The sequence below is a fragment of the Glandiceps talaboti genome, chromosome 11, assembly GCF_964340395.1.
Source record: "Glandiceps talaboti chromosome 11, keGlaTala1.1, whole genome shotgun sequence".
NCBI classification, from domain to species: Eukaryota; Metazoa; Hemichordata; class Enteropneusta; family Spengelidae; genus Glandiceps; species Glandiceps talaboti.
In genome coordinates this window covers 13751267-13764507 of record NC_135559.1, presented here as the reverse complement: position 1 = coordinate 13764507, position 13241 = coordinate 13751267, and the positions used below count along the sequence as shown (strand labels likewise).

At 35.4% G+C, this 13241-nt stretch overlaps 1 protein-coding gene across 1 annotated transcript in view; it reads right to left on the bottom strand.

The window, feature by feature from the left end:
* Nucleotides 1–13241, bottom strand: part of LOC144442373 (myosin-VIIa-like) — a 69041-nt gene that overhangs the window by 52106 nt on the left and 3694 nt on the right. The window contains exon 2 of the mRNA XM_078131701.1: nt 3858–3956. Within this exon, the coding sequence (XP_077987827.1) occupies nt 3858–3875 (18 nt within the window). The 5' untranslated portion in view covers nt 3876–3956. The remainder of the gene's footprint in view (nt 1–3857; nt 3957–13241) is intronic.

Sequence of the window (13241 nt, the reverse complement as noted above, 5' to 3'; positions counted from 1 at the left end):
TGCTTGCAATGTCATAGATCCATTCTAGAAATGATTAGATTACTGTCTGATGGGATGTTATGAGTCCAGGCTTTGTAAAAGACGAATAAATTATCCACAAGGTTATAAACTAAATGTGATTAGATCTTGGAATTTGTTGCCAATAATCCCTCAATCAACTCACACAATTGCCCTAGAACTCATTTATTACTGCACTGAACTATATTTGTGTATAATCAACTCTAGTATTTGTGATTATAGTGACTTTTACTATACATCAATCAAGCTATTATCTGAAGATTTTCATTATTGGGCACTAACCCCTTCCTGATTAAAATCAAAATGTATTCCATGCAATTCATATCCACATTAATTATAAATGGAATATTCGACCCATTTTTATATTTTTTGCATCAAATCTCAAGATCAAAATGATCAAGATCATCAAGATCTCAGATGATTTGGTACCACTAGTACAGGACTCCAAATTAACAGTAGTCCCGTGTTCACAGACTACCAATTCTTGTCATGGTGGGACTACCATAAATTTTCAGCTGGTAGCCCACTCAGACTGTCAGTCACTGATTATGCGATGTTTTAAGGATGGAAGATTTACAGACACAAAAATATTTAATAATACACATATTTCCATTAGAGGGAACTCTGTTTTCAGTTCAGGAATATAGGACTAATGGTCACAATCCTTGGACTGCCACTGTCTGAAATTGGTATAACTCACAAGGACTACCAAAGAAAAAACATTACTTTTGAGCCTTGACTGGTAACATCTAGACTTGAGACTGGAAGATTCGTTGTTGGCCTGATTATGTAACCACTTAGCCACTCCACTAGAACATAGTACATAAGTGGACATAACAAGGGATCAATCTGTCTGTGTAAGTTTTTCACTGTTATATGCATATTCCTAATATTATGATATCCATCACCAATAAACTGTGCCACAGATGTTTATGATGATATTCTTTATAGTACATTATTACATATTTTGGTCTTAAATTTCTCTGTATATAAATTGACATTTTTCTTTTCAAATAATGCTATATGTGTATGTGATTTAGGTAACAAAAGAATATATTTCTGTTATGCAAAATTATCAACATTGGACAGAGAAATCACAGGTAGGACATTCTATGGTGGCATTCTAACTTTTAGTCTTTCAGGTTTAACCAAGTGAAATGATTCAGCTACAGTTTTCTATTGATTTCCATTGGTTTACCACCTTAGAAATTGGTAGTCTAGATATGATATTTAGTAATTCAGCTACAGTTTTCTATTGATTTCCATTGGTTTACCACCTTAGAAATTGGTAGTCTAGATATGATATTTAGTAATTCAGCTACAGTTTTCTATTGATTTCCATTGGTTTACCACCTTAGAAATTGGTAGTCTAGATATGATATTTAGTAATTCAGCTACAGTTTTCTATTGATTTCCATTGGTTTACCACCTTAGAAATTGGTAGTCTAGATATGATATTTAGTAATTCAGCTACAGTTTTCTATTGATTTCCATTGGTTTACCACCTTAGAAATTGGTAGTCTAGATATGATATTTAGTAATTCAGCTACAGTTTTCTATTGATTTCCATTGGTTTACCACCTTAGAAATTGGTAGTCTAGATATGATATTTAGTAATTCAGCTACAGTTTTCTATTGATTTCCATTGGTTTACCACCTTAGAAATTGGTAGTCTAGATATGATATTTAGTAATTCAGCTACAGTTTTCTATTGATTTCCATTGGTTTACCACCTTAGAAATTGGTAGTCTAGATATGATATTTAGTAATCTGTGTACCCTGGGACTACTTCTAAACTTGAGTCCTGGCCAGTGTACCCTCTGAGGCAATTCATTTATGTATTTAATAATCTTTCATATACAGACACCATTTCAGTGCACTAGCACTGTTCTCCCAATGGAACCTGTTGCAAGATTACGTACACAGAAAAACAAACAAAACAAACAAACATAAGGGAAAAACCAGGACAAAAAGTTACAGACGCAGAGTTCACTTTAAAGGATATCCACCCACATTATTACCAGACTACATTCTTAAGATGTCTTTTAATATCGATGAGTTCGGAGCTGATCTTATGGATGAGGGGTAGATTGTTCCATAGAACAGCACCACTACATGTATAGTGAAATGCCTCTTTCCCATATTCCGTTTTAACTGTAGGGATGTATATGTTACCTTTACTGGCCTGTCTTGTGTTATGAAGATGAATTTGGTTGGAAAGATTGAACATTTCAGTGAGGTAACTAGGTTTGACGTGCCAATGATGCACACAATTTCTAGTGGCGCACCAAACTTTGGTGTTCCTCTACCTCTTACTATGTGGTGACTCACAAGAAATCCCAGTTCTTATCATTTTGATTCGGAACAACAAAATTTAGCAATGATGCTTAGAGGGCACACTGGTCCTGGCATTCATTATACATTCATTCTTATCAGTACTTTCTGTTCACCCTAACTGCTGAAGGTTACATTTTTTCTGAGAATAAAACTTTATTATTTTGTCAACAAGCCAAATGAACTAAACTGAGTAAACAACAAAACAACTATGGAGTGAGTTATGTTTGTAGATACACATTAAGTATTTGATAACTTTCACTGAATGGAGAAATATAAATACACATCTATTTATAGCTAGTATAATCCTCTTTCTACTAGGTGGGTATTTGTGTATACAAACTACAAGTTAGGAAAAACAGGAATGATTTTTGAAATGTTGTCCATATCGAGACTATTACAAGCAATCATATAATTTATTACATACATGTATCAAAAATAACATTAACCCAATATATTTCTATTTGTGACATTTTTATGTACTTGTCAGTCAGCCTTTGACATATTGTTCAGACTGTTTCACTTCTTTATAATTTATGTTTCATTTTTTTTGAGTCAACAAGTGGCATCGTCTTCACAATTACTGATAGTACATACTGCATGCCAAAGTTGTCAGTTATTTTTCATTGTTCTTACTTCCTCACAGATATTACCTCCACATAAAAGTCTTCACTCAGCCAATAGTTTAGTTTAGTTTAGTTTATTTCAGTAAAACAACAAGATCGACAGTGCAGGTATACAAATAAAAACTGGTACAAATTGGTACAAACTGGTACAAACTGGCCAATACAACATGTATATAACTCCGATACTGATGGGAGCCCAACCTCCCAGACACAATATATTACACTGCAATCTGATTAAAATCTGATGTGGTAAAAGCGGCTGAATGCTTTATTCACCTCTATTTCCATTGTTTTTTGTTCCGAGTGATCGCCACCTTCTTTGCCCCAACCTTCGCCCCAGCCTTAGTAAAAACACCGCTAAGTAGACCATACAAACTGATCATTTGCTCTGCCAGCACTGAAATATTCATACCCTGTGAATTCACAGGTCACCTATCTACCTACATGCTGACAAGTTACTTTTCCACATAACTGAGTATAACTACTCTCAGGTGGACCATGTCATCTGATACAGTGATAGTCTGTACATCTACATCTTATGAACATACACTCTAAATTCATACATTGTACAAAGATTGTATGACACCAGTGTGAAATCACAAGTTTTTTTACCTTTATATGATTTTAAATGCCAACAACTTGCCCTGGTCACTGTTGAAATTAAATAGCTATCTCGTCATCCATACAAACTGATCACACATAACAGTTAGCACAGACTATTCATATTCAAAGCCACTGAATTCACACATCGTCAGTCTGTCTGGTCTTCACACAATATGTACACATCCCTTTCACCTATAGCACCATGATGAATCTTTCACAATAGGATCATCTTGGAGCAGAGTCAAACAGGTCAGACAATATATAGTAGGTTATTACCTTAGTCAGGATAACCATCTTGGTATGGTCTTCACGGATGTAATCCTCTCAGACTCAGTATGTATTGTCTTGTGCTAGATGTTACATATACATGTACTTCTGTAAGGAAATGGAATAAGCATAATTATCTATACCATGCATGAGCCAAGTTGAACAAAAAATATGGAATATATACTGTGGTTGTTTTATGTCACGACAACATGTGTCTATGTCACGACAACACATGTCTACATCACTGGTTCTGCTCTGTTTGCATTACGAGTCAAACCGTTCAAAATTACCATTACATTTACTTTCCTTGATTTTTCTTTGATATTATTTGAGATGGTATAATTATGTTAATCTCCAATATTCAATATTTTTTTTCATTCAGCTGAAAATACTCATGACCTAAAGGTTGTCACTACTCATCAGGAGACTTGTAGTGACAAAGGCCCCTTAGGTCACTCATATTTTCCTTGGCTGAACGAAGAAAAATATTGGGAAATAATATTTACAATATGCAAAACAGCCCTTTCTGTTAGTGACGTTCCTGAGACTGTAGAGAGTCTATTTCATTGACTGAATGTACATCTACATTTATGTATACCACCATATATTACGGAAATCAACTGTCAGTAAGAAATTCACCTCTTATCAGAAACCTGTCAGAATAGGATGACTGGACTTTACAATTCTAATTTTTATATCAAGTATGACCTGGGTGGCCTTGTAAACTGTCACATGGCAAAGGTGGCTTGGTCTACAGTGACTTTACAAACAGTTACATGATAGGTCTGGTCTAGCTTTAGTGACTTGCATGTTATAAAAGTTGTTTTAAAGGGGACGCCACTCAAGGAAAGATATCATGGTATGAAGTATGGAAATCTGTACATGGTTTACCAGACTCCCCCTCTAGTTTTTTTGGGTTTGGTTCCCAAATCTTATCAACTTTAAGCACTGAGTACTGAAAATATGTACACAGTACAGAACATATCATACATGTAGCTTTTGTAGCAATGTTACACATACATGTAGTCTAGAAACAATACATGTGGGCTCGTTTTTTAATTCTCCCTCCATGTAATGATGTATAGTCAAATGGCTTTCCCTAGCAGACGTTCTGTTCTTACCAACCACCTGTCAGTGTGTGATAGATTACTACTGACACACGTACTGTTCACCCTTTCCCCAGCAGGAGATTTGGCTAGATTGTCGATAGAATTTGTCCATTTGACTATACATGGAGTGAGAGACTAGAAGAAAAGACCACCACACATACATTTGTATGATACATTGACTTTCTAGACTACAATGCAAACTGATTATACTACAATGTTCTCAAAAGACACTGATTTTGATTACAAGAGTTTCTAGTGGGAGTTGCTTTGATGAATGAAGTCCATGTCAAAGGTCATTTGGTACACTTGAAACCTCTCTGAGGTATGCAGTACAGGAGTTCTGACCCAACAAAACGTAGTAACTATCAGTGTTACAATCTCTATGTCAAGGGAAGCTACACATGTAGTGTATATTTTATGTGGTTTTCCCTGAACTTGCTGCGATAGTGAAATAAACTAAACAGCAACCATATTATAGACATGTAAACTGTAGAACACAATTTGTTTTTCATGGATTTATACCAAACTAATTTCTCTTGATTAGGCTGGTTGTTGTTATCACATTTTAGCCTGCTGTAATGAAACACTGACTTGGATGTAATTTTATGTAGCCAAATTAGTTTTGATTAGATTTTGACTTGGCTATCTACATTGTACATGTAGCTCCTTATGCTGGCTCCACAGAGGCTGTTCTGGCAAACGACATTATCAAGCCAGATACTGAGATAGCCAAATTTCTGTTCTGACAAACAACAAACTCACATCTGATAGACAAAAACCCTCAAGGCTATTTGCTTATTCTTTACAAATGAAAGCAATGACTCATTTTGTCAGTTCACTTCTGCTCAATACAGGTTCATAAATATAATATAGCTATATGTTTTATCCGTTTAATATTAATTCAATTTTAGATAAATCTAGTAAATCTGTCCTCAAAACTTCTCCTATGCAAATAATAATGTAGAGAATGATCCTGCAAAGATCGTCTCGTTATAAAAGAAACCATTTTCATTTATGATGCATATTTCCCTATAGCTATATATTTTACTATTATTTCATTATCACTAATATCAGCGCTATTCATGTGATATACAGGCCATCAGCCCTAATACATGTAATGTATATATTTCTTTCACTATAAATGCCTGTTAGAACTGAGCAAATAACTATGTATTTCAAAAGATAACAAATGGACCAATGAATCTAAATTGACAGATCGCCTGAAATCAATTTACTATTAAAAGGCTGCCATTGACTAGTATTGTATATTCGCTAATACACAATTAGGCCTCGCTATAATAACTTATGAATAGGACAAATACATACATTCTGTTTATCTGACTATAGCATTGGTTTGCTACATGTGTGTATAGTGTTTGGCAAAGGTTGAGGAACCCTGGAACCAAACAGGTAGCCCATAGACTTGGCTATCTACCTTGAAAATGTCATTATACAAAATGTACTGTCATGCCAGTATGTCAAGTCAGATAGCCAAGTCTGTGGGCTATACTGTCACGCAGTATGTCAAGTCAGATACCCAAGTCTCTGGGCTATTATATCAAGTCAGATAGCCAGGTCTGTGGGCTATCAAGCCAGTACATCAAGTCAGATAGCCAAGTCTCTGGGCTATACTGTCAAACCAGTATGTCAAGTCAGATAGCCAAGTCTCTGGGCTATACTGTCAAGCCAGTATGTCACCATAAGGAGGAACAAGGGTACCAGTGGAACATTAGAACATACCGAGGCTGTGCAAAGCTTGACATTACATATATCTTTCTGATCTAAGGGATGACTGCACAGTGTCACACAGAGGAGGTCTGGCGTCAATGCGATTGCTGAACTTGATTTTCACACTTCTAACCAAATTTCAAAAACATTCATGCCTTCAATGATAACAGGTTCTGTAGTTACTAATGAGATGTTGATAACATTGATCAAAATGTGATATACAGTGCTGGATTCCCAGTTACCATTGTTTGACAGTGTATCATCAAAGTGGCATGACAGTTACAATTTTTACCATAGTTTACAGCATATATAAACAAATCAATGTCGCACGTCTTGTGATCGTAAATTTAAAGGAGGCGGTTTGACCTAAACGAATGAAGTTCGTTTATTGAGCTTGTGTGACATTGTGCTGATTGACCCTAAGTGTAAATGACAATAGAATCATTTGTTATATTATATAAATATGACGTCCACCACTGCACCAAGTCAACACATATACATGTACACACCCACTAAATCATATACATAAATAATGTCTAGTGTAAATGATATTGTCTAATATATTCTCTAAGTTACTGCAATGTTATTTTCAATAATGGCAGCTTGATTTGTGTACAATCTAAAATGATTTTAAGATTACAGAAATTCAGTTAAAGGCCAAAGTTTCGATAACAGGTTTTCATATCAATGTCATCATCTTGGCTCATATATTGCTGGTTTTGTCATATTCTTACATTTAATACCCCTATTCATATTGACTTTCTATGCTATACAGAGTTATTTCAAAGAGTAATTTCACAAGCATGGACAATAATGTTTACATATTAATACATACATGTATACTTTGGACAACAGGTGCAATATATTACCTGCTTAATATACTGCTCCCTAAAGTATAAACATCAATTAGTACATTGAGGTTGCATTAATGCATTATTTGTGCATATTTGACGCCATATTTGACACTGGAGATGCAATATTTTTGGATGTACACTGGGATGCGTCATAAACAGGAGACAAATGGAGCTTTCCTGTTAGCAAATGTGCAGTCTAGTTCTTATATGGTATCATTACGATATCAAACCTCCAGGCTCCACTCACGTTGGCATCAAGACTAGCATATGTGCAGTTACTGAGCTATCATTGCCCTGTATAACCTGACGGTTATTCAGAGATCTGCATTGTAACGGTCTCTAAATCTCTGTCATACTGTGGAGATGATGAGGTCTTGTTTGGTTTCTTTTAGTACTGGTATACAGTAAAACGTATACATGTAGACATTTGTATATGTACACCTTTAAAGGCGTCAAAGTGGCCGTCACCTCACAGTACCATATGCACACGTACAAACAGTTTTAAGTTTTGGTCGCGAAAAGAACCGTTATACATGTAGTACTAGGTTTAAGTTTAGTTTCATGCCAAGATCAATTCCACTCATTAATCACATGTAATCACTCCTACATGTATTTATTAGTATATTGTAACCTCTGCTTTTCATGGATTTCTTATTTTAGTAAATGTAATCTATGTGGTTATGTAGTTCCTGTCAATGCAAAGGAAATTTCATATTTTACATGACAGATTTAAAGTAATTATTATTTAAAGTATAGCAGAAGAACATAAGAATGACTCATCAAATTCACTATAGTCTGACACACATGTTTTTTGACAGAATACGAAAAATGAATTTGTGATCGCTAAACTTGTACCATTTTAGTACTGTCTACAACTATACAATTTTCCCCAAAAATTAACAAATTGATGAAACTATAAATACTGCTAAAGAAGGAAAGGAATGCACCTTTGGAGACGTCTTCCTAAAATCAAAGTTGTTCAAATCTTTCAAACCTTGCCATATGAAAGATTGTTCCTGGTCCTTTTGAAATAATAAAAGACATTTTGGGGTTTCACCATCTTGTTTTCAGGGAAATCGACAATCTTTTATTTTCCCAGAGTTAACACAGTCATTGTCGGCCATATTGGATTCTACGGCCATATTGGATTCTAGAATGGCTTAATATTGATATCATTTTGAACCCTATTTTAAAAAATTGTACGACAACCCCTCATTTTTTTACTTGATTTGAATGGAGATTGAGTGCGAGTTTTCTTGAACAAAGTAACAGAAAAGTTTAGCATTTCACAAATTTAATAATGACAAATCAAAACTCAAATGTACAATTCCAATACCCAAATGATTTGATATATTTATATACAAATGTTGCTATTGCAGAGTGTACCACAAGAAAGTAATAGACACTTATTTCATTAGTGGACCTTAGTTATCCATAAATGATACAATGAAATTAGGTCATTCATGATGAGATGGTCCACATAGCAACTCATTACTGTCAGGAAATATAGATCTGCACATCAACTTTTCATCTAACTCATATTAAATTGCAGTCTAGTTTTATGAAATTGTTGCCATGGCAACTATGGGCAGGTACTACACATAGTACAAACAATAGTTATCTCTTGGCAATTCGGAATTATTTCAAAATCTTTTAAGTATTGTGGGTAATCTGGCAAAGATTACTTAATCAGGGCTCAAAATTAACGTTTTTCTTTGGTAGTCCTAGTGGAAATATGTGTGTTATTAAATTACTTTCATGCCCATAAATCTTCCATCCTTTAAATCATCGCATAATTGGTAGTAGCCTGAGCAGGCTACAAGCTGCAAATTATGGTAGAAGCATGACAAAAATTGGTAGTCTGTGGACATGGGATTACTGTTCATTTTGAGCCACGACTTTGCAGTTTATTTTTTTGAAGATGCCCCTCTAATTCTAATCTGTAATTTTTGGAATATAATTTGAAAGTCAACTTTGATAATCTACCTTACATTTCTTTTCATTTACATAGAAATGTACTATCTTAATCACTTTTATTTCCCTGTTGAAATTTTAGTCTGGATACGAATATGGTTTCATACTTTCATGAGTGGAGGTGTAAATGGTAAGTAACATAACAATACTGTATAGGACCTAGACTATTGAAATTTAAACTGACCATCAGCAATCATACTTGAAAAATACACTAGGCATGTTTGTACATGTACACGTTGCATTGTTTCACTATCCAAAACAATTGTGCAATGGATTTACTTATCGGATAGATACTGTAATCAATCCATTCCTCCACATTTCAATAATGAAAGAAATTTGGGTGTAAGTATACACAGGCTGTTTGATATCAAATTTCTCCATTACAATCATTTTGTATCTATTTACTAACCTAAATACATGTAAATATAGACTAGTGACATCATCGCATAAATTTGCATATTTAAATGTACATGTATATTTTATTTACATTTATGCATCCATTAGTATGTTGTTCCAGCCGAGTGTACATGTAGCTGCTAAACTCAAGCAGTTCTGATAACTTTTAACCCTACACCTGCCACAGCCATTACTTGGTATGTTTTACAAGAACTTGGCCTGAAAAGGATTAAAGTGACCAAAGGTCACATAATAGAGCCATAGGCACTGTCGAGGAATAGGCCTTTCCAAAATTTGCCATGGTGGCGCTCTACTTCCTGTCTGTGGTGTACTCTACTTCCTGTCTGTGGGGGTATACATGGTATAGGTTACTCAGTTAATCATAGAGCACTGCTGCTTTCCTCAATGTCTGAACAATTCGAAAAACTCCCCTGATTTACACTTCTACAGAATACCATGGGACAAAACTTTTAAGAAACGGTACTGTGACTGCGAGGTGATGATACCCCCAGTTAGAGCGAGGGTGCTGTATTATCAATTTCCTGTTTGCAGTCTCGAATGGCCTATTGCTGGAGCTGCATACCTGGGGTACTGTCATCTTCAGCTTTTGTTTGGCAACCTTCAGAGTACAGATCCAAGGTCTTAGTACAAGAGGCCTAGCAGACACACAATAAACACCTGTATACAACTTAACAGGTGGTTGTACCTTGTAGCTCTTGAATACCAGTTGTCTGTCTATTAATTCCTAACTTGGTAACTCAAGTTAATGGTAGACCCAACTGGCTTTTACTACCCTGAGACTTCTCAGATCCCAATATGTTAAATGTCAATTTAGGGTTCAAACCCAGTATCATTTGTCACCATCTTAAACTCTAAAGTTACCCAGCCTTCAAAGAGATAACAAGCACCACAAGAATACATGTAGTATGATGATGTACATGTATGTACAGTTATGAGTTGTGTACTAACCTGTCCAAAGACTTTTTACATGTACCATATCACGTATGTTTTGTATGTCTGCTGACTTCCATGAGGTAACCCTGGATCAGTGCTAAGTCAATCACAGAACAATGAATGTGAAACAACACTCTCAATTTGGTGTTTCTCGGCAATTGCAAGAAGTTTCTGCGATGTGAAATTATGAAATGACTCTCAAGACTCAAAGTTCACTAAAATGCCTTTACTTCCTGGAGTGGTGTTCCCCTTTAATACCAGGCTAATCAATCAATCGAATAATTTGTATAGTGCCAAAATCCAATGCGATGCGATGCAATGTTCCATGGTGATGAACAATGCCAGATAGTTATAAAAGTTAGGAAGCTCTTCCACACAGATGTGTCTTCACATCCTTCTTGAATTTATCGACAGCAAGTGACAAAGAAGTTCAAGTGGTATACTGTTCCATAAGAGCGACGCTGCTAGCGAGAAAGCATGACTTGGTATTACAACAGCTAAGCTATCAAATCCAAAAGCAATTCTGTAGTGTACAACGTTTTGTAACAATACAATGCAGACAATAGTATAGTAACAAGGGTGACAGATAAGTCTACCATATCATTAAGTATTTCAAATTTAACATTTTGACCTTTAAATAAAGAGCACAGTACCATGTTGAGTATGCACAAGTAGATTTTCCCCGACAACATACAAGGAAGTAGCTATGTAAAATATGCTAATGTCTATTGTGTGATCTGACTTCCTGGGTTTCTAGTTAATTGTTACAGCCAACCTTGATTGTACAGGAAATTTACAACAAGAGAATTTCTCCTCAGATTTCATTCATCAGAAATTAGATTTATGGTCATAGACAATGAGAACAATGGGTGGGTTTGGGGATGACAATAGACTGATAGACTGTAATAATACATGTATGTACAGTAAGTAGGCCGAAATCTCCCACAGAAGGCCAAAAAAAATTGTTTCTGGTCAGGACATTTTGTCTAAAGTGGTGCGACGATGTGATTTTCTTTTTTTATTCTCAACAAACCTGTCACTCAATCTACTATTTATGGCAGGTACTGTTCTTTTTATTTAGTACTTTAGAGCAAGTGTGTGTGCTTGTTCATGATTGACTTTACAGTTGTCTTCACTGAAGTAGGGAGGGTTATTTTTGTGTTTCCCCTCGGATCTGCAGACTGCATGGGCTGGACAAACTAAAAAAAAAGAACGACATGAGGGTATTTAAGTGATGCACACGCTGACCAGAAACAACTCTTTTTTTTGGCCTTAACCTATGAATATTTTCTAGCAACCTTGAGAGATTCATTATAAAGTAAGGTTTTTCAAAGGCCATTTCTAGCACAAGTAAGCAAGCAGAAATCTCCCACACATATTCCAGCAGCCTTGTTCGATTTATTAAGATTTCGAAAAAGCTATTTCTGAGTGCATTCTGAATAAGGATTTCACTTCAGGGCACACAGGTTGAGAAAATCTTATATTATTAAAGTCTTCACATAGGATAGTCTTTTGTGGACTAGTCTGTAGAGACCACACATGTGACACAATGGTGTGCTCTTGAATTAACCTTCTAACTAATAACTTAATTCATTGGACTATACCTTATTCAGTAAACATACAATAAATATGCATTAAGTCGACAACGCAATAAGTTAACCACATACTGGGTGGAGTTTTTATACTGAGAGAGAGAACATAGTAACATACCATTACTCCACTAACGATACCTTGTCTTACTGAGCACCTACTACATAAACATTAATCATTTATTGGGTGGAGGTTTTATACCCGACAGTGAGAGTCATGACATTAATATTAGCTATCATGTTCTGGTACTGAGGTATGACTCATTCCTAAGGTCATCTGTCTATCTTTTGTATTTGTGACAAATGTTAAAAATAAATATCATTATTATTAGGTCAGAATTCAATAACTATTTTAATATAATATATACACATGACTTGACCTTGTGAAGCAATACCATTAATAGCCCCAAGGTAATAATTGTTTTCATAACTAGATGTTTATTGACACAGCCCACAGAGTTATCTTGATCTCATTATCTCAAACCTACCTTTCAGATAAGTTTGAGATGGTGAGACATGACAAGTCTAAAGGTAGGCCTGAGATGGTAAGTAAGACATGACAAGTCTAAAGGTAGGTTTGAGATGGTGAGACATGACAAGTCTAAAGGTAGGCTTGAGATGGTGAGACATGACAAGTCTAAAGGTAGGCTTGAGATGGTGAGATGTGACAAATCTAAAGGTAGGCTTGAGATGGTGAGTAAGACATGACAAGTCTAAAGGTAGGCTTGAGATGGTGAGACCATGACAAGTGTAAAGGTAGGCTTGAGATGGTGAGTGAGATAGTGAGTG